The sequence below is a fragment of the Lissotriton vulgaris genome, chromosome 1_1 (genome assembly GCF_964263255.1).
Source record: "Lissotriton vulgaris chromosome 1_1, aLisVul1.2, whole genome shotgun sequence".
NCBI classification, from domain to species: domain Eukaryota; kingdom Metazoa; phylum Chordata; class Amphibia; order Caudata; family Salamandridae; genus Lissotriton; species Lissotriton vulgaris.
The window spans coordinates 1,587,235,589-1,587,260,466 of NC_141685.1; the positions used below are offsets into that span (position 1 = coordinate 1,587,235,589).

General features: G+C 43.5%; 1 protein-coding gene across 2 annotated transcripts in view; it reads right to left on the minus strand.

Annotated features, from left to right (window-relative positions):
• The window catches only part of CDK17 (cyclin dependent kinase 17), a 574,256-nt gene that overhangs the window by 87,509 nt on the left and 461,869 nt on the right, over window positions 1-24,878 (minus strand). For both annotated transcript variants that reach the window (XM_086918156.1, XM_086918151.1), the window contains exons 9-10: window positions 20,800-20,894; window positions 10,496-10,558 (exon numbers count right to left, since the gene is read on the minus strand). In XM_086918156.1, the coding sequence (XP_086774282.1) occupies window positions 10,496-10,558; window positions 20,800-20,894 (158 nt within the window). The remainder of the gene's footprint in view (window positions 1-10,495; window positions 10,559-20,799; window positions 20,895-24,878) is intronic.

Here is a 24,878-nt window from a genome sequence, read left to right on the forward strand (position 1 = left end):
ACCAGTAGGTGGCGCCGTTCAACTCGAGTGGTATTGTCCGAACTGGAAGTGACATTTGCGCCTGCCCGAGGCCACGCAGTGGCCATCAGGAGGGCGGGCTCCTAGTCACGGAGGGCTGTCCCGCCCCCGCATGACGCAGTAGTTCCTCTCCTGAGGCAGTCTCCCCTGGTTGGTGGAGACTGGTAGTGATGCACGTCCGGGGCGGTTGGGAGGAGCCGTCTGGAGTACATCAGACCTCTGCCCTGCTGGGGAGCCCTCTTTGCCGCCCCGGACGTCGCAGTTCCATGTTGGGACACTCTTTTCCCGCCCTTCCTCGAACCCAGAGTGTCGGCTTGAGGGGGCTCCGGGGGGAGCTTGTAATATGTTTCTTTTTTCGTTGCAGGCGGAGTTACTGGGCGATCCGGAAGAAGAGAGGTGCAAACGCTGGACGTCAGCGGGCACATAGGGGTGCCAGAGCATAACCTCAGAGCCTAACCTGTAACCTCATGGGAGGTGCAGGAATCCGTGTCGGCGCCCCAGTAGTCCTTCGGGCGGTTGTGGGCCTGCGCAACCGGGGGTTTGCCTAGTCACGCCCCGCAATGGGCGTGTCATTATAATTATGGTAATTGTACAACAGTTGGGTGGTTCGCCACTGTGTTGTTTGGCTCAACAGGCGGGCAGGTGGCGAGAATGCGGCCTGCCCTAGGATCGCCCGTAAGCTAACCCACCGTCATTACATATGTTGTATGTAATAAACCTGCAGCAATTTTTACCCAAACCTAACACTTGTGTCTTTGTGTTATTTGCGGGTTTGGGCATGTGGGGCGGGGGTTCATGTGGCCCTGATGTGACTATGTGGTGTCTATATAGGTGCCACCAGGCGTATTGGCGCCAATTTATTTCTTTCTGCGCCAGTTAACGCAGACCCAGGAAGAGCTACCCCTTAGTCATTTTTTGACTACGTTTTTTCCTGACATTTTGTCATCTCCTTTTGAGGTTATCCTCCTGGTGTGGCAGGGTGGTCATTGAGGAAGGCCAACTTAAAGCCATGCGGCGTTGCATCTTGTTTGCCTTTGGTTCCTCAAGTGGGACCATGACATAAAGGTGTGTCCCGACTGCCGCACCATGCACCTGAAGGCCTTTTGGCAGCGATTCCTCGAGCTCCTAGTGGATCGTTTTAGGAATGATCAAGGTCCCAGACGAGCGGAAGTCCCAAGAGCGGAGCTCCATGGTCATCACCACAGTCCAAGTCGCCAAGCCACTTGGGTAAGTCCAAACACAAGATGAAGAAGTGTAAGCATGCTCTGACTTCTCATGCGCTGGCCGAATAAATGACGGAGTGTCATTACTCGAGGCCTGGCTCCATGGGTGAGCCAGAGCCTGGGTCGGCTTCGTACCTCCCCGAGTTTCCAGGAGGCAGAGCGACACGCGCCCAGCTCTGAGAATTGTATTTCGCTATGCACCTCATATTTGGGTGGCCTGTTCCCATCATCGCACCTTCGGGACCTGCAGGTCCGAAAAGGGCCCCATCTGAATCCATGCAAGCAGCTCTGGCCTCAGCGCCAGTCGGGCCCCAAGGATGCCCATATGGATCTGGACTGGTGCCAGTCGTACCATCCCAACCTTCCCTGATGCCAGTCTGAGGCCAATGCTCCCGGCAGCACTGGCACCGCTATTGCCATTCTCATACCCGACTCCGACACAGAGCTGGAGGGGCATCATCAGGCGTAGACTCCAGTGTAGATTGGTGCCATGTTGGCCAGGCCGGAGGTTGAGCACAATTCTTAAGGGCTGCGACTCAGGGAGGAATGGGAGGGGTCGCTGGACCCGGAAGCATACCAGCCTTATGAAGACTCTATGCACTGGTGTGAGGAACTGGGTGAAGCCAGCGGACTGGACACATGTCCAGATGCTGGTATGCTTTCACCCCCTACCTTGGCTACAGAGGAGAGAGCTTCATTTACAATGTGTGTTATCCTGCTCTCATTTATGTCTAGTCCTTTCTCTGTGTTCTGTACTCTGCTGCTCAGCCAGTGTAGGTGATGTCTTATAATGTAACCTGTGTGTATGTTTGAGTGGAATTGTCAGTTGCTGTATGGGGAGGGTTGCTGCTCCTGGTGGGGCTGATTTTCCTGATACTACTTTCAATACTACTACAACCATCTTATCCTAAAAATGTTCCTGTCCTGACTGAACTAAAGAATAAATCTACCATTTGGATACAACTACATCTCAGTCTACCTCATTTCTTGAACTTCACACAATAGTGTTTCAGAGGGCTGCAGAGTTCCTAGACCTTAGTTTGCCCTTGGTAGCAGGCTTGACATAAGTGCTTCAGCCAGGACTATCCCAGTCAGAACTGCTCCTTTCTTCCAAAGAGGCACTTACTGATGTCCTGCTTGGGGCTTGGCTCAAGCCCAGAACAGGGGCTCCTGTGAACAGGACTATTGCCCGCCCCACTGCTCTACTCAAAGGAACCCAAACTTCTTAACCCAACACCTCATTCCGAAGAGCTTGGTTGTCAAAGCCTCTACCTCACAAGTAAATCCTGGCGCATTCCCTATGGCCTCGCCGGACCAGGAATACAAACAGCTGGACATTTTCGGCAGGAAGATGTTTTCTTCTGCCAGCTTGGTATTTAGATTGTTGAACAGAGCAGGTCTTTTAGGCAGCTACTCCCATGCTCTTTGGGACATGGTTGTGCAGATGCTGCCACCACTTCCAAAGGAGGCACTGGCTGTCCTCTCCCATCAGCAGACGCAGCTATGTTCACCATCCACTGTGGACCACACACCTCTGCCTCACTAGGCAGAGTGGTTTTGACGACAGTGGCTCCGAGATGCCACGCCTGATTGAGGACTAAGGGCTTTTCAGGGGATGTTCAGTCATCACTCATGAACATGCTTTTTGATGACTCCCATCTCTTCGGCGACAAGGCGGATTCAGTGCTGAAGCACTCCAAGGACAGCAGGGTGCTTCAGCCAGATCCTTGGGCCTTTCCATGGCCCCTCCATCCACCTTTTGCGGCCAAGGAAGGGTGGTACAGCGCGTCCTTACCCGTCCAGCCACAGCGAAACGCAAGCTTACCAGTCTCTTCATGGCCTAATGCGCAGCTCCTACCGGCCCAGAGGGCTGGGTGGCCTGGATCAGGTTAGTCCACCAACTCCCTTTCAGCCGCTGCCTCTGCAGATTGTCCGAAGGGGTTACTCCCTCTCATTCAAGACTGTCCACCCCCCTCCATGCCTCCTACTTACAACAGGCTGATGGACGACCAACTATCTCTTCTCTGCTAAGAAATGCTGGCTAATTTGGCAAAAGGAGCCATAGAGTGGGTGCAGAGGCCAGAAGTGGGATTTGGTTACTATTCTCGCTACTGATACCCGAGAAGGACGGTGGCCTTCGTCCTACCTTAGACATGCACTCTCTCAACTTTTTTCTCAATAAGGAGAAGTTCAAATTGCTCAGTCCTGTTCAGGTCTTGTCATCCCTCGACCCAGGAGACTGGATGGTAGCATTGGACTGGCAGGGCACATATTTCCACATTCCTGTCCTGCCTACCCACAGACATTATCTGCCGTTCATGGTGAGCCATGAGTACTTTCAGTGTCTGTGCTCCCCTATGGCTTCACCAGTACCCCTTGGGTGTTCACCAAGGTGATGGCAGTAGTTCAAGCTCATCAGTGGAGATCAGGGGTGACAATCTTTCCCTATCTTGATGACAGGCTGTCGAACCTAGGCTCGCCCCAGGCTGGTGTCTCCCAACTCTAGACTACAGCAGGCCTCCTGCATTCGGCGGGGTTCACTATCAACGTGAGGAAGTCACACCTGACTCCCTATCAGACACTCACTTTCATTGGAGCTGTTCTGTACACAGTGCAGTTTCGGGCCTATCCTCCCGAACAGCGAGTACAGGCTATTCAGGCTATGATACTAATGTTTCAGCCTCTGTTCTGGATTTTGGTGAGACTGACTCAGAGGTTGCTGGGCCTCATGGCCTCCTGTATCCTGCTGGTGACACATTCCTGTTGGTATGTGCAGGCCCTGCAGTGGGACCTGAAGTTCCAGTCGGTGCACGGCCAGAGGAATATCTCCGACATGGTCCAGTTCTCAGATGGAACTGTGAAGGATCTGCAAGGTCAGAGGCAGACCCCTCTCCCTTCCCTAACCAGATCTCACAGTAGTGACAGATGCTTCACTTCTGGGATGGGGGGCCATCTGGAACAGTTGGAGAACAGAGGACTAAGGTCTCTGGTGGAACCCAGACTCTACATCAACCTGTTGGTGCTCTGAGTGATCAGATTGGCATTAAAAGCCTTTCTACCCTCCATCCAGGGAAGGCCAGTGCAGGAGTTCAAACACAATATCACCGCCATGTGGTACTGCAATAAACAAATCAGTTTGGAGTCGTGGACCCCTTGTAAAGAGGCCCTGCATATCTGGACATGGCTGGAACAGCAGGGCATATGCCTGGTGGTCCAAAAACTGGTGGGTTCTCCGAACGCCAGAGCGGATGAAACTCAGCGGAAGATGCCTAGCAGATCACAAATCATGTCTCCATTTGTGCAAGGCCTCTTTCAGCAGTGCGGACAGCCTTGGCTAGATCTGTTCGCCACGGACGAGAATGTGCAATGTCAGCAGATCTGCACACTGGAGTTTCCAGGGTGGCTCTCACTCAGACGCTTTTCACCTCGAGTGGGGTCCAGCCCTCTTGTACATCTTTCCGCCCATACCACTCCTGCCCAGAATTCTCAAGACAATCAGGAAAGACCAGCCCCAAGTCATCCTTGGAACGCCAGATTTGGCACAGAGTCATGGCCATCGGTTCTCCGATCAGGCAGCTCCTTTGGGGGAATCCTGTGTCACAGCAGCAGGGGAGAGTTCTCCAACCCAACCCGTCAACCCTCTGCCTTCTTGTGTGGAGATGGAGAAGCAACAGATGACAGCTTTCGACGTTCTGCCCAAAGTCTACAATGCTCTTCTGGCAGCCAGGTGTCCCTCCATCAAGACGGTGAACACCTGCCGTTGAGGGAAATTTGTGACACGATGTGCAGCGAAATCAGTTGACCCTCTTTCTGCTCCCCTATCTAAGAGTCTTACATTTGTTTTTTCCCTTGCCAAGCAGAGCTCTGCTCTGGGCATTGTTAAGGGATATCTTTCTGCAATATCTGCTTTTCAGCTGTTGCCTGACCAAACATCCCTTTTCCAATCCCCTACTGTACATAGGTTTTTGAAAGGTTTGCAATATAGGTTTCCTCCTTCTCCGTGTAATGCCTCAGTGGAAGCTGGTCCTCATATTCCTGATGTCCGCTCCGCTTGAGCCCTTACAAAATTGTCCTTTCAGGCTTTTTACCATCAAGATAGCCCTAATGGTTGCAATGACATCTGCCTGAAAGGTCAGTGAGCCTCAGGCCTGGTCATACAAGCCTCCTTACCTGAATATCTACCCATACAAACTGGTGCTTCGTACGAGAGCTTCCTTTTTTCCCAAGTGGTCACTCCATTTTACGTAGGCCAAACCACCTACTTTTTATGCTTTGCCTCATCCCTCCAAGAAAGAGGAGTGACTTCACCCTCTGAACCCAAAAAGAGTATTGTCACTCTACCCTGACTGCACATGAGAGTTACGGGTGAATGACCAATTTTTCATGGGGTATGTCCAAGGGAAGAAAGGTTGGGCTATGCAGAAGCGGACCATCTCCCTGATGGAGCAAAGATTCAGATATTCCGAAACATGCTTGTATTCAGCCCTCTCTAAATAACTTATAAAATATTAATTAACATGTTTTGTTTACTAATATTTACATTTCATGACATTTCAAGTATCTAGGGGAAGCTTTTCAATGTGCTTTTACTAACAGTAACTCTAGTGCATTAAAAAGGCTGCCGAAAACGCGGGAAACCTTCTGCGCATGCGTCTGCCACACTCGTGTGGTGTGACATACCTCTCTGCTTGGGGGGAAAACTTTGCTTCTGTGCACTAATGCCAGAAATGGCTGCTTAAGATTTCACATGCTAATGCTTATGCTGCAGCTTGTGCTAAACTTGCTCATTCTGCTTAATCATTAATGCTCAAGTTAAAATAAAGTAATGGGAATAGAGTAGAGATAAGTGGTACGCAGTGCATTAATTTATTTCTGTATTCTAATATGTTTCTTTTTGACTTTGCTACTAGCTCGTACTTTGGGCCTGACTACTGTCACATCTTCCATCTTGAACAATACCGAGCATGTACACACAGACTCTGAAATTGCTGAAGCATTGGCAGTGAATTGTTGCCAACACCCTTCTTAACCACGATGCCAATATTGTTGGGCGGAATAAAGTCATGGGAAAGTAAAATTGTGGGCGGGGATTCAATCAATATGAATCAAATTGAAATTACATCATCTTAGTATGGTGTGATGACCTCTCCTCGTCTTTCGAACCAATCACTGAAGGGGAACTCATAGATTTGCAACATTTAGGGGTGGTACATTGCCCACGAAATGGTATAACTAAGGTAGGCTTAGATAGAGAAATTGTCCGACTTGTCCGAATAGCGGACCTGCCACTGACCCAACGCACTCAATAGGCTATCGAGAGCAGAGGTGCTGGCGGAGAAATCTGACAGAAGAATCGATTACCCAATTGGGGTATTAATTGGCTTTCCTAGAGAGAGTGGAGTGACGCTGGCGTAGCACTTAGCTGAGTTCACCTGTCCGGATCTGCATCCCGTCTTTTCGCGTGGGCACCTGATTAGTCGGGAACCTGGTCCTGGTCCGTATTTTGCCCCAGCCCGTGGCCAGGATTGGTCATTACACCATTCTAGGTAAATATAATCAATGTGAGATGTCCTTGTGCTATTTCCCTTTCTCACCATTCCCAGGTACCAATGTCTAAAGGTGTTACTGTGATTTCATACAAACTTTGTCCTGCTGGTTATATTTTTGCTTGTAAAATGTATGGTCATGAGATTGTGGCCCTTTTCATTTGACTCAGAAAATCTATCATCGATCGAGGTTTTAAAACTTTTCCAGAGACTTTGGTTATTATAAGAAAATTAAATGTGTTTAAAATACTATCTGTTTATGCTAACTCTCTGATCCACAGGACTTATAGTAAAGTGACAAGGATTGGTAAGTCATGGTCTACAGGTATAAGTCCTAAATCGGACCTCTGGGAAACCTGATAGAGTGATTAAATTAGTAAATTAGTTAGGCAGGAGTACTAGTTCAATGTTTGAATGTTGTATGGGCCTAAGGTGAGTATGATAAAACTGAGCTAGTTGGTCCCTGCACGCTCTATCATCCCCATGGATCGTGCTCTGTATAAAGATCGGCTACACATGGCTAAGAAACAACCCTCAGAGGGTTTACGTGCTCATTCCACTACTGCGTTAGGACACAGAGTTCCAGTCCTGGACATCTGTCAGGCAGCAACGTGGGCTTCCTTGCCCACATTTACTAAACACTATTGCCTGGACAGTCAGGTCTGTAAGGATGGGAATTTTGCCTGTTCTGTCCTGCAGGACATCCTTGTGTGAAATTGGTCCGCAGACCCACCTCCGGGGAGGTATTGCTTGGGTATTTATTATAACATAAGGAATCTGCGGCTAGAAGTCTCTATCAGATTAACAAGTTTGTCTCTATCAGATTAACAAGTTACTTACCTTCGGTAAGGTCTTGTGTGGTAGAGACTATCTAGCCGCAGATTCCTTACTGACCCACCCATCATTCCCGCTCTGCGAATGGATTTCTAGGGACAGGTCTTTCCCCTTTCAGGGCCCTAGTTTTCCACACCAGTGGTCAGTGTATGTCATGGCGACACACTTCTCTCAGGGAAAGTCTCGAAAATTAATCTGACACCTATGCACCTAGGTGCCGCTTATGTACGTAAGACAAGCCTCACTTCAGGTGCGGACAACGCCAACGATGCCACATGGACCTGAGCTGCTCCACCTACCGGCAAGCAGGGATACTACTTTTCATGGGAAATTTCCAGATCAAGTCTGACACCTGGGGATAATTCTAAGGTATGGAATCTGCAGCTAGATAGAGTCTCTAAGGCGTTACAGAAGGCAATTATTTTGTCAAACACAGACCTACAAAGTGGGCATATTAGTCCACTGAGCCACCACCAGACCGGTTTTAGAAGATTTCTCAGCAGCAGCAGATTCTTTTGTTTACAGGACCTTCCGCACTCCTCTGGCATGGAGAAAACATTTCAAAGGAGTACAAAGGAGAAATGTCCAATTGTAACTGGTCCACTAATTGTCTTTCAGGCAGGCCATAGATTATTTCTGTTAAAAGTCTTTCTTCACATTCCTGTCACAGAAGAAACTTTCTATAGAGACAAGCAGGCTTGGTACCTTGAAGCCTAAGTACTCGTAGCGAGGAAGCCAAAAGTCATCATAACTAGCTCATGGACCAGCCTTCTGGTCTCACAGATTCAAGTAAGAGCTGGTGATAAATCTCTCTAAATGTGCTGGAAAGTGAAATCCTTCAACTGGACTGCACTCACTTCTGTTCCAGTCAGCATTCTGCTGGTAGTGTGAGGTGAGAAAGACCGGCCAATTAAAAAAAATAAAACAAGCAAATTATTGCTGATGAGTGCATATCACAGCAGGAGCTCCTATTCCATGGATATGATTCTTGGAAAAAAGCTACTATAAAGTCACATTCAAGACAGAAATACAAAATTGTTCCCATGCTTCTTTCCCTATACCACTTGCCAGACATGTTTGGGCACTCCCAACTAAGGATCAACGAAAATCTCCACCTCCAAGTCCCCATCTGAGCTTGCTAACCTGCTGATTTTGGCTCCTAAAATCTGAGGGTGGTCCTGCAGAGCAAATGAAACGTTTACAGCAAGTTATATAAGAAGGCAGATGTGACTTGGAAGCTTTTGGGACTATTTACCCTACCTCCATGAGACTTTTTTGCAGGCTTCCTTTCTTTTGTTGAGCCTCCTGGTGACTGCGGAGATTGTCTGTAAATGCAAGTAGGCCAGACAGGAAAACAACAGTCGAGCTTCAAGCACACTGAATTAACAATGAGTATTATTATTAATACACTACCTTGTTTTTATACAGTACTTGAAAATGCAGTTTGACACTGCCATTAACCGCAACTCGAATTTTATTAAGCTGAGATTGACAATCCAATGACTTTGAATAACATGAACTGTGGTAACAAGGGGGCTCAGGTGTACTTTCACAGGAATTAGATTTTGAGCTATGTATCAAAGTAGAGAATGCATACATTAGATATGGAAAGTCAGAAGTGTAATCCCATGAAAGGTTTACCACAATGAATATAAATAGATGCCGGGTTGGGGGGAAAACATTATCATTTTACTTAAAGTAAACACATTTTCACCGACCATGTGTGAATTTTTATTTTTTATAAAATGCGTAATTGTGACCTACTTTTTATAAACATCTATATAAAGAGCTTACTCAAACAGCAAGCAAGCAGAAGCGCTTTCTTGCATGCTAAGTTCCACTGTAGATTTAAAGCTAATGTTCCTCTTACACCAGCAACAGGAACATTGGGACCTCTTGTCTGTTGCTGGAAACCTGGAACACTGTTGTTTTGGTGCCAGACACCAATAGGCCTTGGATAAGGAGAGCCTGTAGTGCTCTGCCCTTCTGGTTCAGTAATGAGGGTCTTTTTGGAAGTCTAGAACCTCTGCCTCAAAGCACAAAGGCAGACCCATAAAGTACCTGGATGTTATTACTAAGAGCACTGGCCATAAGATAAGTACTGGGCAGAAAGCGGTCATCTGGCAAAATGCAAACAATCTGGGTGCAAGATATGTCAACTGATCTGATTGGCAAAGCCCTCAGAGTCGATATGAGAAAATCTCCTCAGACTACGACAGTGTACGTCCAGACGATTTTTATATCTGCAAAGACATCACAAACGTCCCCCAATAAGGTATGAAGCTGTGGACCCATCTTTAGACTTTGAAAATGACTGGCATCACTTAGATACACTGGCATTTTGAGAATAATACATGTGATGAAATAACTCACAAGAATAAATGGAGTTATATGTAAGCAACATATCTAGCTTGTACCTCCAGAGGCACTCCTGGAATACATTTGTTAGCTCTATCTTCTTCCCTGAAGGCTTTTATCAAGGTTTAAAAAAGGGCATATTTTATAACTATTTAAGTAACAACATAATTTGGAAGGTTAAATTATACAGAAAATCAAACTGAGATAAAATTATAAATAGGAAATCATGTCTAAAAGACATGCACGGCTAGATTAGCTTTCAGTTCTAAATTTAAACAGCTCTATTTGCTACAGAATGTGCACAAGCACAGATCTCAACCCAAGGTCAATGAGGAAGGACATTTTTTCATAAGTGATAAAGCAACGTCACTGCAAGCGATGCAGGGCATTTCACTTTATTTTAAGAAGAAACATTAGACGGCGGAGTTACAGAATACTCTTCAAAGACTGCTTCAGTCCAGAGAAGCTACGAATAAATATAAATGTTATTTAAAAACAAGATTTAAGATGACGTACCTTCACATTGTGTATACTCATGATGTTTCCGCAGTCGTCCATGTATTGCTTTAGGTCTTTGTCCTGTCAGAACAAAATGCAACTATTTTGTGAAATGCTGAATAACTTTAGGCATGAGTTCAACCACAGAGCTCCCGAGAACGCCACCACACAAACAGTAGGCACAGTTGCAAGCGTAAAATGTTTTATTAATTTATTTTATACGTTATCACTACATGCTGCCGAATGTTGCAATTCAGCACACATCACCTGCTGCTGTAAAACGTGAATGTCATACTAGCAAATTAAAACCTGATTAAAATAGAGGCAGACTGCACAGCCTGGATTTACATACAGGCGCGAACATCTATCACCTATATCTATCACCTATAACTATTTTTTGTAGATGTGAAAAACATAGTATTAGATAAAAGTTAAAGTTTGTAGATTTATATAGCGCTGCTTATTACCCATAAGGGTATCCAGGCACTGTTGATGGGCACATGGAGATTTGGTGATTTGTCATGTCACCTTTGGGTAGGTGTTAGAGCACATGGACAATGAATGGTGGGCGGGCGAGCGCACAGCCAAATGAGGGTGGGATGGCAGTTGTACACATGGGCAATGAAGGGTGGACGGGGAGCACATGGACAACACAAGGTGGACGGGCAGGCCGGCGAGGAGGAACAGGGATAACAGAGTGGGTGGAGAAGCACAGATAATGCGGGGCGGGAAGGCGGTCGGCTAAGCACAGTGACATTGGAGGGCAGATGGGCGTCGAAGCAGAGGGACAATGGGGGGTAGGTGGGCTATGAGGGACCACAAAGATAATGTAGGGTGGGCCTTGCAAGGATGGGGAAGCACATGTAAAGGTGAGCAGGCAGGGATGGGGAAATACATTGACAATGGAGGGTGGTTAGGCAGGGATGGCAAAGCAAACGGAGAGGTGAGGAGGCAGGGATAGGGTTGGGTTGGGGGAAGCAAGAATGACTGCAGAAGGTGGGTGGGCATGTAGGAAACAAGATGGCAACAGAGTGGAAGGGCGAGGGGAGAAACATGCAGGTGAGAAAGAGGAACACAAAGCACAAAAGGGACACAGCCAGAAAACACATACATTCTTGTAGACTGCTTAAGCTAAAAGAAAAAACAAGTAATGAGTTTATGCTCTAGGGGAGGGCCAAACACCAGAAGAGAAAGGGAAGGCCATGGAAGCTGACAAATAAGATGCAAACAAATAAGAGGGACAATAAAGCCAGCCAATGGTTAGCAATGGGTGGGTCCACTACAAGCTAACAATATATATATATATCACATTATACTGTGCATGGACGCCATGTCTTTGGGGAGACTTAAAAGACTGTGTCAGTTCCTATTTGTGCTGAAAATGTGAGGTGCCGTTTTGTTTGTGAGTGTTGCTATAGTATTGTATTAATTTGATGTTGTGTTATGACCTAGACATGTGAAAATCAGTCAGTAGAAACAGTTCAGCCTAACTGCAAGCTAGGTCATCTCTGAACCGGACACAAGCAACACAAGACAGGTTCTAGCCTAATTAGGCCTCGACAATCGGGTTCAGGTTGGTTCCAGTGGCTGGGGACCCCATCCTAAGCAACTGATACAATCTGAACCCGAAAACAATACACCTAAATACAGAAACAGCTATACCTTATAAAGAAACCAATTATGAAATATTTTATTTTGCAAAGACAAAATATACACAAATCGAAATATTAAGGGGAATTGTGAAGCTCTTCAAATTTTGGTTGTATTAAAAAAAGTTGAGCAATATGTTAGACTGTAGCACATCACTTTGTCTTTTTCGTCGCTTGTGCATGCATCTTTTGTCAGTGCATACCAATGCTTTAATACAGCCTACTAGGGGTACATACTAAATTCTGTTTGCTGGTTCCACAAAAGGATAAGAACCTAATGTTTAGCCCTGGTTCAAATTGCTTTACATTTCCAATGCATTTTTTTAATTTTTGATTTTACATCTTGCTGTTTTTGTATGTGTGTGTGTGTATATATATATATAACGTTTTTTTCTGCTAACATCATTGAATTTTCTCAACTGTCTTCGTCTTTTCGAAAACCCACCATATCACGTTATGCTTTTATTCCAGGCTATATTTAACTCCAGAAACTCCTTAAAAGCTACCTGTAATTATCTTAACTTGCCACTTTGTAGTGTAGTGGATTAAGGAATTCAATATAGTGCACTAGAAAGCTAATACTGGCAAGATGTAGAACAGTTGCATGATTGTGGGTGGGATTGCTACTGTCCGTGTTCCAGCAGAGAAAAACTATTTTATCCCCACCTAACTGGAAGGTCTTAGATTTCTATAACTTGTTGGTGCACAAAAACAGCTGCACAGTTGGTGGTGTCATAGGCAACAAAATTATGTAGAAAGGTAAGGGACCTGCAAATTCCTCTATTAATCTCCAGTAAAAGGTTGTTTACTATTTTTAGTAGCATCCCTTTTTTACCACGTGAGAAGCAAATCTTGCTAGACCCAGGTCCAAATTGTCTTTTGCCTTTCTTATAGTTTTCATTGCTCAACCATGTGTTATTCAATACGTTTTGATCAATTAGCGAATGTTTTTTTAAAAAATACTTTAATTTCAAGAATTTCACATATATAAACAAAATATACTTAATGGTACACCGTAATGTGTCACATCGCAATATGAATAACAAAATTGAGCAGAGTCAGCACGTGTTAGCAATTAACGTCAGGAATATGCAAGCATCAGCATTGCACAAATTGAAAGAAACGTTACCCCTCTTCAGCCTCAATAGATTAAGCAATTACAATATCTTTGAGGTTCATCGTCTGGGCCGGCAAGATTTCGTATATGTTCCAGCAAACTTAGGGTGTAGTGTTGTCTAGGGATTGATGACTAGTGTGAAGCATTAACATGACAGAAGATTATACCCCCATCAACCCACTCCCTACGGGACAATGCGGTTTTCCACTTGCAAATCTGAAGCCTGTCTCAGTGTTGTCACATAATCCTTGTACGGTCCTCATATGTCTTTAGGAAGTGAAGAGCTGGGCCTAATGCTGCTATAAATTTCACTATTCACGTTGCAATATGCCAGGCTACGTAACCACCTCTACAGCGTGGGGCATGCTTACTTCCCAACAGTAAGGCTTTCTCCCTTTTGGCCAGCAATTACCCAAGGGATGCAAATCTTCTCATGTTAAGGGGGAAATTGACCGTATAGCCTAGTAGGGCCACTGTTAAACCAATCATGTTACCTAGTGTTGTGTGTATCTGCACCCAATGTGGTTGTAATTTAGGGCAAGTCCATGTAAGGTGATCAAAGTCAGCATATGGAGCGGAGCATTTCGGAGAGGCGTGGGGTCTGTTAGGGTCTATTCTATCAGTCATTGCAGGGGTGTAATAAATAAGGCGTAGAAATTTAAAATGTAACAGCTTGGGTCTACTATTAAAGGACACAACCCTAGTAACCGTGCAGCATTTTGCCCATTGTTCGTCTGTTATTGTGTGGCCCAGATCGTGTTCCCACGCGATCCAAACCTTGTCATCTTTGACCTGTCGAGCTCTGGCACAGAGTTTATATAGTTTAGAAATGAGATGTGTGCCGGTCTAATTTTCGATGGTCAACATTAGTGGGGCGAAGGAGCCTGGCTCTACTGGGTAAGTGGGCAGCGCGGCTCACCCCAACACAAAGGAATCCATAAATGTGCGTGGGTGAAATTGAATATCTTCAGTGATCGAAAAAATGTGTCCTGTTGGGTGGAGATCTCCTACTTTCGTAATGTTGAATTTGTCACATGGGTACTACACCAGTTTTTCCAGTGTGATTGGAAACCAAGTGGGGTTGGAGAGGGGTAATGCAGAAGAATACAATGTGGTAGCGCCCACTAGACTCTGTAATTTATGCCATGCCCAGCTTGTTGCAGAGACCGTCTGTATGTTGTGCGGGCCTCTAGGCACGCCTTTGGGCAGTACGGTGGCCAGTTTTTCAGGCAATACAAAATCTGCCTCAGGCCGCAGAAATGGTATTCTTGCGTCGGGGTGGAACTATGCAAATGCATAGCAACATTGGGCCACTAAATAGTATAACTGGGGGTCTGGAACCCCATATCCCCCTCTTTGGTATGGCGGACACATGCTCTCTTGTCCCCCCCCATACCAGTCTTATGAGTAGTGTGCGTAATGTCAAAAAGAAACTGTTGGTGAGGGGTACGGGGATATTATTAAAAAGGTATACAAATTTAGGTAGAATCACCATTTTAAGAATTGCGACCCTGCCGGCTATCGATAACGGCAGACGGAGCCAGTGCTCTAAACTGGCTTCTAAAGCGTCCATAGTTCAGGCTAAGGATTTGTGCAGTGTCTAGGTGGATATGAACGCCCAAATATTTTACAGAGTCCATGCACCATTCCGGAGGAAAGCCACAGTCCCAGTGTGCCGTGCTCGTCGTTAATGGAATAATCACAGATTTATGCCAATTAATACCCAATCCGAAAAAGCAACTAAATCTGAGTATTTCTTGGATGAGTGGCACTAGATTGGTCTGGGGGTCTCGGACATAGAGGATAGTGCCATCCGCATATAGTGAGACTAGTAAGGGGCCTGTGTTAAATTGTAAGTCTCTGTGTAAATGGCGTTCTTGAAAATGGCGAATTAACGGGTCCATGGCAAAAATAAACAAAAGAGGGGAAAGGGGACAGCCCTGCCGGGTGCCTCAAGACAGTGAAAAGAGCTGGGAAAGCATGCCATTTAATCGAAGTCTGGCCAATGATCGTTGGTATAATCCGTGCTGTAGTGGCTATGAAGCCCATAGGCAGGTCCATGTGGTGCATGATCGAAATAGAGAACTGCATTCTAGGAAATCGAAGACCTTTTCCGCATCCAAGAGGATAGCGGCAGCCGGGACGCTTGGGTCAATTCTATGTATTACAGCGAATAATGTTCTGAGGTTCAAAGAGGTAGAGCGATGAGGGACGAAGCCTCAATGCTCCAGGGATATAATGAATTCCATTAATTGGGAGAAACGATTAACGATAATCTTAGCCAGTATTTTGTAATCTAAGTTGAACAGTGAAAGGGGCAGATACGAGCTACAAAGGGATGTGTCTTTGACCGGTTTGGGGATAAGAATAATGACCGCCTCTCGTAAAGTGGGGGGGCAACACCTACCTCTCAAGTGCTTCAGCGTATACCTCGATCAACTGTGGTGCTAGTAAGTCTTTATAAGCCTTATAAAAGTCCCCTGTAAAACCGTCTAGGCTGGGGGCTGATGTACTCATCAATTAGCTAATTCAGTGGTAGGTATTAGTTCTGCACCTTGGAATTGAACATAATGTAGTAATACTATGTGTTTCACCCTGTTCTGTGGTGCAAAACTCATTTGATTTGCTTGCATGAATTCCACACATCTTGGAGTCCTGATTCGGGTGCAAACTACTCTTTGCGTCTGAATTCAGATTCCCACAGGGCTTTGAATGATCCATTTAGATGGAAAATCAAGAGTGTGTGAAACCTGGCAACTTTCAAATGGAAGGGTATGAATACATTCATAAAACACATTCAACAATCTATAAAGCACATCTCTTGGCCTACTTTTACATTAATAATGGATTGGACAAGAAATGTTAACTTTGTTTCACGAGTCACAAACTTGAAAGCATGAGACTTTCCTTGATAAATACTCCATTGATGTGCAGAGCGATTACAAAGGCAGTGCAATTATTGCTATTACAGTAATTGATCAGTGACTGAAAGACTATATAAATGCACCCAGAGCACCACAAAGTCTTTTGAAGGTCTGCTAAGGTAAGCAGGTCTGTTTTTATTGGTGAGAGTTCAATGATCCAGCATTGCCTGCATTTTGTACATTAGAAGACAGCCAACACATGTTTCGTCTTAGGCGACTTTTCAAGGCTGAATAAAGTAAGACTAGCTGAATAGTTTTTTCTTGTGGAAGAGTCAAAAGAGACCTCATGGCCCAGTAAAGTAAACCGAAACCCGAATGCCAAGATAAGTTACCACACTTAAAAGTATTAGTTAAAATACCATGATAAGCCCATATTGTCTCCACTACGGAGTAGAGTAGCAACCAAACGTATGTGTCCTGAAGCAGGGACCCACAGACATTAACTATGTGTTTACATAGAAGAATAGGTTCATACTTGAAGTTCTTCCTGTCTCAACCCGCTGTTATAACCATGCTATTTCAAGGTCATTGCAAGTGGCCCAGAACCACTAATTTAACATCTCTGTTCCTAAAATATTTTGTAGTATTGATTTGAACTGTGGTAAACGTACTCATTCCTGTCAAAAGAGCTTAATAAACATCAGTGAGAGCATTAAGCACCTGGATATCACTTTTGCATATGGGGGCGTCATTATGCAGAGGGTCAGAGAATATGTAATTGGTTCTTGGCAGGGCTCAAGAAACAATTATTTGACCTGTGACATCTGCTTAGTTGTTTGGCCATTTTGATGTTATTTATGTTTTTTATAAAGCGGTCAAATATTGACACTTCATGGCTTAAACAAATTCATCACGCATATTTTTCCTTTTGCGTCAATGTTTTAACACTTTCCAGAAGTCCAGAAATGAAGGAAGAAGTGCAATCTGACAGAGCGAAATCCAAACTTCTCAAAGAAAAGGTTGTACCTCAGATTCTCACATACTTTCACAAAGTTATAGAAAGAAACCTCAAATGTGATGATCTAAGTGAATATGTGGGATTGTATCCCTAACAGTTGGATGCCTAGAAGGGACATGCATGAGCGAAGAAAGCATATTAACTAGGGGTGTGTGAAATTTGCATATTTTCCTCTGTGTCATCACATGAGATTTCAGTAAGATTAAGCAAAATTACATAAAATGTATAGCTGGCATTTAATGCTAGAACTCAGCGTGAAATTAGTCTTTTTGTCCATTCTAAACAAGAGGACACATTTCACATTTAAAAAGCGAAAAAATACAAGTGCTATGATCAGCAGCTGCTCGTGTTCTGTTGATTTGTGTACCTGTGCTCCTGCAGTAGATTTTTTCAACAAACAGACTTTAAAATAGGCAATGTGGTGTAATTTTGGTAATTTCGTGCATAAGTGTAATGCAAAAATCCAGAAGTTACACTGGTGTAATAAAAAGGTCACATTTTCCTAGTATTACCACAATGGATTTGAACAGAATTCCCTTAAATATGGAAAACCATTATAAGGCATTCAAACTAGATAATACACAATCAAATGTATGCAAGTCTTCTAACAACGGGGCTGTCATGAAGAACAAGATAGATGCTGTTTCCATGGTCTAGTCAAGAGAGGGCTACGGCATTTACTAAGCTAACATGGATATGTGGAGTTAAAAAAAGATAAAACAATAAGGTAGCATTTTAAGAAGGAAACACAGTAACAATCTATTTTTGAAGATACAATTTTCCATTAAACAACCAAATTTCCTACCTCTTTCCCGGAGGTAGTACACAGGCCCGTAAACACCATTTAGAGGGTCTAGTTCCATAATTGTGACTGTATTTTTCAAGAGCTGCTCAGATTTTTTGAGATTCACTTTTAATAAGTGGGTCGATACCTACAACCTGATGATATTAAGGCAAAGAGCTAACTTTCTCAACTCTGACCCTCCTGCCGGATCGTGATGAGTTCTGAACATTTTGAAGATCAGCCATGTTTCATTTCGTACATACTGAATTTGATTACACTTTCATGTACACCTCAGCTGATCTTTGCAAATCGAAGCGGTGTGGGTGGACAGAGAAAAATATAAGGGCCAGTAAGGAAGGACTAAAACTATTTGACTAGCTTTTCTGAAACCCCAAACTGGGACAGCCTATGCAGGACGAGGTGTACTTAATTGTATCTAAGGCAACTGAAAGATCCAACAGGACAAGTACTCCACTGCCACAGCCTCCACCTCCTGTGTAACGTCATCAAGCACTGAGAGTTCCACTCCATGCTTAAGACCACCGAAAAGCTATCTTGGAAACATTCACTAACCGATTGCCTTATTAGGGATATTGAACTATGAATGGGAGTATGACAAAGGGCCATAACACCACGAATTAGGATCTAAACAACTTAAAGTAAAATTGAGAAGAAAAGTAACGAAATTAAAGTGGACAGCAAAAATTAGTTTAAATTTAAAAGATTCAACCCGTGTATAAATGCAATGGAGGAAATGTCAAGGTTCCAACCTCTATTTAATCGTTCAAAAATTCTTTATTCGATCAAATAATGACCATTAAAGCGCACACAAAATATACGTACATCATACAAAAATTAATCATCAATACACAATTAAAAGTGAAAGCTTAAAAAGTCAATACAAAACGTAAGTCACCCAAAAATCCCACAAATAACAGAGAAACACAGTAACGTTATCCAAAAACCTCTATTGTAGCACATCTATTTGTATATGTTTAAAAAGGAAATTTAATTATTGTACTAAAACTTATTTGTATAAAAAGTAAGACTCCGTCATGGTAAATTAGCGTAAATCTTCCTTAATTTTAAACCAGAAACAATAAAATTTAAAACCGCAAGGCATGAAACAGGGGAGTCTAGGAGCTGAATATATTGCAGCCCTTCCTTATGAGATCTAAAATTCCTTGCACATAAAAAGCTAGTGAAAAATGGGCTCTAAAAGTGTGAAACAGTGTGCAAAAAAGCATAAAGTTGAGGCAGATTGAGTCGAAATGCCATCACATAGGCAACACAGGAGTGAATTTAACCAATACCCTGTTTGAGGAAGATCCACTAGGTAATGAATTGTACATAATCTTAAAAGGTAAGGTAAAATCTTAACTCCGGGTTCTCTATCCAGATAAGATAGGGCTCACTATCCAAGGTTGTAGAGAGTGAGACATATCGAGAGATGGTGACTATAATTAAAGATACATATAATTCTCTCTCTCTCCCCATATGCAAAAAAAACATCTTCTTAATCTTACTTTATCACATATGTTCGTGTTTAATGGGGCATCAAAACATTTTCTTAACCAAAGACCTTTAAGAGAGTTCTTCACGTATGCCAACAATGGAATAGATGCTGAATTGCTCAAGTTAAGGCAATCCTTCACTATTTTGCGGGATAACCTTGGTTCAGGGTTAATGAATAATTTATGCCATGAGAGAATATGTGCCAAGCTTGCCTTGTCTCATATGAAGCGTAGGCCAAATTCATTGTGAGAAATGAGGCTGGGGTAGATTTGGAGTTTTATAACAATCTGTATCAGAATGTATTTTCTACAATTTTAAGGAGGCTTAATTTTGCATTACACCACACACAACAACTATTAAATACAATAACCAATTGCCTAGTTATCATAAAGTATTGGAAAAAAAGAAATCATGGGACTTGATCAACTGTTACCAAGCATTTTACCATTCCATGACTGGACTCACAGAACCAGTAGCCACATATGAAATACTGGAGTTAAATTTCGACAATCATGTAAATCCATACACTAAATAAAACAAGTTAATCAGCAGAGTCCCAGATCATTTTTACTTTGTAAACACCATAAAAGTCTCTTATTTGGACCATTTTACATCCGGAAACAACAGCCTAATTAACTATAACGTCTGTACTAATCTCCAGGATCATTTTAAAGTCCCATCGTTTGCAAAATAATTCTGCTCACACCCAATGCTCAGGTGCATCAAATTGAGGATTTTCTGATGGAAACGCGGGTGCATAATGGATTGGGAACTATTCAACTCCCACATCAAGCAATCCCTTTCAACCCCAGAAGATATTTACAAATACAACATGCTGTTATATTATATACTGTTGAGTATTTAAATTAAGAGCAATTTGGGTGTGATATTTTCTTTAACCAAGTTGCTTCTCTTTGGAATATTTGGGCACAATCAAAACACAATTTTTAATCACATAACATTTTAAAATTCTTTAAAACTGATACCCTTAAACTGATTAAAGATACAACCATATTCAACTGTTAACCCTTCTTCCTTGGTTAGGACCTTAATCTACTGCCTACATTGCTCCATTGAACACACTCACCAACGGAAACCTCACAATAACATACGTAACCTGCGAATCTTGTAACTGCTGTACAAAGCTATACAATATGGCAGGATATCGACTGGTCAATTGCTGCTGCATTCCATAAGAATGAGTATCACAAGTTTGCTTGTAATTATAAATGGAGCATAGGAGATTTTTAAACCAGGTGGAGGTTAAAGACTTCATTGAAATTACATAATAATTGCTTTATTTGATTCATCACATGCTTAGAAACCGTAACTTGGCATAAATGCAATTAAATGAATATATAAATTAAGTACTTACCAAATATTCAAATACCAGAGTCAACGATTTCTCTGTGTGAATAATGTCATGCAATGTAACAATATTTGCATGTTTCAGATCCTTTAGCAACGACACTGCAAAGCAGAAAAGTAACTTTAAACAGATAGTTTGAAATTAAAATGGCACATCACAAATTTAGGAAACATTCAAAACGCAGATTTATCATTCTCATGGGGATGTACAAGGTATGATTTAACCTTAATTAAAGCAGTGTTGATATATGGTACCCTTTAACACAGTAAGGTTTTATTATGAGCTTCCTGGATTGTGCTAAGGGAACTCGGTGTCCCAGAGTTGCCACTATGGTGGGTGCCAGTAATCCTGGGGGGGGAAACAGAATTATAGGAGGACCCCTGAGATTCTCCTGAGAAATGAGGGACTACTGGAAGAATTGGTAAATACTGGTCATATTCACTGGGTTAGTTTTCATTCTCCCAAAGAGTTCACCGTGTGATTTGGATTGCTTTTAGCAGCCAGATGCTTCTGGTGAAACTTACTGGCCCTGAGGTAAACAAGCAGACTTCGTCATTCCACTGGAGCTGATAACGGGACATACTGGCCCAACAGGAATCACTGTAAAATGAGTGATGGGGCCTTAAGCCATTTCTTACAGTTTTTTTGCAATTACAGCTACATGCATTCATAGGAAATTCCTACTTTCTAAAGCGGGCCTATGAGCTCTGTGGGCTAATGTGACCAAATAATTACCACACAGTACTGCCCAATTTGTACATACATTAAGAACCTTCCATTTACAGCCTCAAACATCGTACCCCTCGGCCCCCAAGACGAACTATTCAGCTCCAGACCATAGAGTACATACGGCAAATGAATTCAGTGCCTAAAATGTGTGCAGCATCAATAGAAACGAGATAAGTGCTATAGCAGAAATACGGAACAAAAGAGCAACCGCACGGTATGGTGATGGTATGACGGGGATGCAAACTGAAACTGAAAGCCTCTAATAAAACGGTGCCACTCATAATGGACATAACACTGTAAGGGGACCTCCCCCATCGTCCAACCTCGCACACAAGCCATGGACAGAACACTCAAGCCTTGCGCACGAACATACACTACCTACTGTTTTTTTAGCATTGGTATGCAAACAAAGCGATTTTGTCTTTGTTGCATACATACGCACAGGTATGAAACTGTCAAAAGAATTAGCCAAACAAAGAGAGAGCACCTTAGCAAGCCAGCAACACATGGCGTCATCTTGGGTGCAAAGAGGCATCACATAGACAACTTGCATGCAGCATAACAGTCTACCTTCCTCTGCAGGATACATATTCTAGCCACACTTGCCACCAAATTATCAAAAATCTCTTAAGCAGTTAGAAGAATGTGCTTACGACTGGACAATAAACCAGCACTTTGTCTCCTTGCGGGGCTAGTAATAATTTGGATAAAACTTGGATGCTTATGAAACAGTGAGCAGGTATGGTTCTATTAAATTTTTTTAAATGTTTTAAAGTGGGTTCATGTTTTGGACCTTAACACGCAAAAAAGCTTTTGGACATTAGCAGTGTCCGAAAGTTATCCTGGGTGAGGCCTTGCGGGGATGCAAGATGGCCACACTGCTTTGGAGTTATGTAAGGAATTTGACATTTCATCTCAAACATCAGATCTTTGAACCTCGATGGGAATCTTGTTCCAGAAGTCGATTGATATACAGAACCCAGGTACCACTAGAGCCTGGATCCTAGAAACAACGATTGGAGGGCAGCAGGAGGGGCGGTTAACAGTGACAGAAGCTGCTTATTCCTCTGCTGGGCCAATGTCGGAAGAGGGCCAGTAGGCAGCAGGTGCACAAAGAACTGACAGCCACATGTTGTGCTTGAGGGCATAGTAACCACTGGAGCCGCACAGCGCAGGGAAGGCCGCCAAGTTTGAGTCATTCAGTAGAACAGCTATAAATCAAGTAGTAGATAGAGTGAAACGTTAATGAATCTGTTCACGAGAGGACACACCGGTTTGCTTTGGAAGAGGGAGATACACGTAGCTGCTTAGTGATGTGAAGAGTGGAGAAGGGGTAAGAGAAGCTGCCTGTCTGTACTGTTAAGAGCGACTTTAAAAATGAGCTTGCAGAAATATGCACCTCCTCGAAGTTTTACTCTGTCACTCAAAGATGTCTCGAGGCTTTAAGAAAACAATGGTGATGGGCAGATGGGGGATTTCATAAAGAAACCTCTAAGAATTGCAGCAAAGGGAGACTTTTTTTCAGCTCCGCCATCAGAAAGCATCTTTATATTAAATCCTAAAACCAATCATGTAGTGGTAACCAGGGCTATGCCAAATTCCCAGCAAACCAGAGGTCATTTGAAGAAATGCAGTGTTTTCCAAAAGGTATGGAACACCCCCAGGTATGTAGTCAACAAGGTTAAATGATATGCGCTCAGATAGCCAACTTAAGGGTTCTAAAAGCCTACTCATTGCATAAAGCTCTGATAGACTAAAGAGGATCCCGTGTAGAAGAGCCCATCACTTGGAATCAACTCATTTTCAGAAGCGGACAATATCACACTACATTTAGACATAATAGTCTAGAAACCCCCATCTTCTCAAACACCCAACATCCTTTCAGAAATCTGGCGTTTTAAGAAAAAGGTGGCTAATGTTATAGTAACACACTGTATGAAACCCTTCACTCATTCTCTTTAATCAAACAAATGTACTTGGTCATGATGTAAATGTAAATGTAAATGTACAGGAATTTATATAGCTCAAATCACCAACCGGTCTCTAAGCGCTTGCTTAGGGAACCCGTCCTGGTATTCCCCTATGAGATAACCCAGGCAGGGTATCCGCAAGGTGAAAGCCAGGCATCCCGCCGCGAGGGGCCTTTGTGGAGATTAAGCAAGCTATTGCCCAGAGTCGCAGAGTGTGAACCCGTGAATCGAGTAGGCACCGGAGGGGGAATTGTCGAGTCCATGGACATTTTAGGACTCAAGACCCCGCCGAGCCGGGAATTGAACCCTGGTCCCGGGCTGACCTCTGCTTCCAGGTCTGCCTCCTCTAACCAGTGAGCCACACTTCTCCACTTGATCTGATACGTGACTCTTACAGACTCCTCCATTCAAACTTCTGGCCTGCTAATAAAGACCTGCCACATGTTTCGCTCATACCCTCTTGGTTCCTCTTTGTCACTCCACGTTGTTCATCCTACCCTAGTGCTTTGACGTTCCATACCCGCAAAATGGTGCTTTTAGATGATTTGGAAATTGGGTCAGCATATCAATCTTCATATTGATATGCTAACAATTTCTTAAACGCGATTCGGAGATAAGTAAAATGTTTTTATTTAGTATTTATGAATTTATATTCATTGTATTACTTCGTAGTGCTGAAAACAAATGTAAATAAGGAGGAGGAGTTTGATTCCCATCTGATAGATTAGTAACAATATTTTTCACTTGGGACTGCCGATCCTGCATGGAATTCATGTGAAAGCCATGTATAAATGTGTACGTTTTGTGAACCTACTAGGTTAAGATCGCGGGTTACGGCTGTGATACAGTACCTCCAATTAGGCCCTTGAAAGCTCAGGGACAGGATGCCATGTGCCAGTCTCTTGGTTGATCAGGTGGGCAGTTCTGTTTGCTAAGGTTCTTGGCAGATATGTAGTACGGTGACAGTTTCAGGAGGTATTGGGGACCTTTGCTTGAGTATGCTTTGTGGGTAGGGAAAAGGAACTTGCATTTTAACCTGATTTCAACTGTGAGCCTATGAAGGGGTTCTGGTTGATGCGGTTCCATTGTGAAAGCTTAAGCATGTTATGAGGGCCAACTAGTGTTTTTTGGAATGCCATGAAATGGAGGAAGCACGATTCTGCTGAACTCTCAATTTCCTCATTCAATTTCCATTTGAAGGTGGGAGAATGCAGGGTTTCTGACAGTAAAGTTTTAGATGGAATCGCCATCAGAAACATTTGACCTGATGAACCCTCTGCCATTGGCCGCCAGGTCAATGGGATTTTAACACCATACTATTCACAGTGGTTGACAAAATTATTTTGCTCAATTCTCATGCTGTGCAAAGGATCAGTGCCTTCGGGA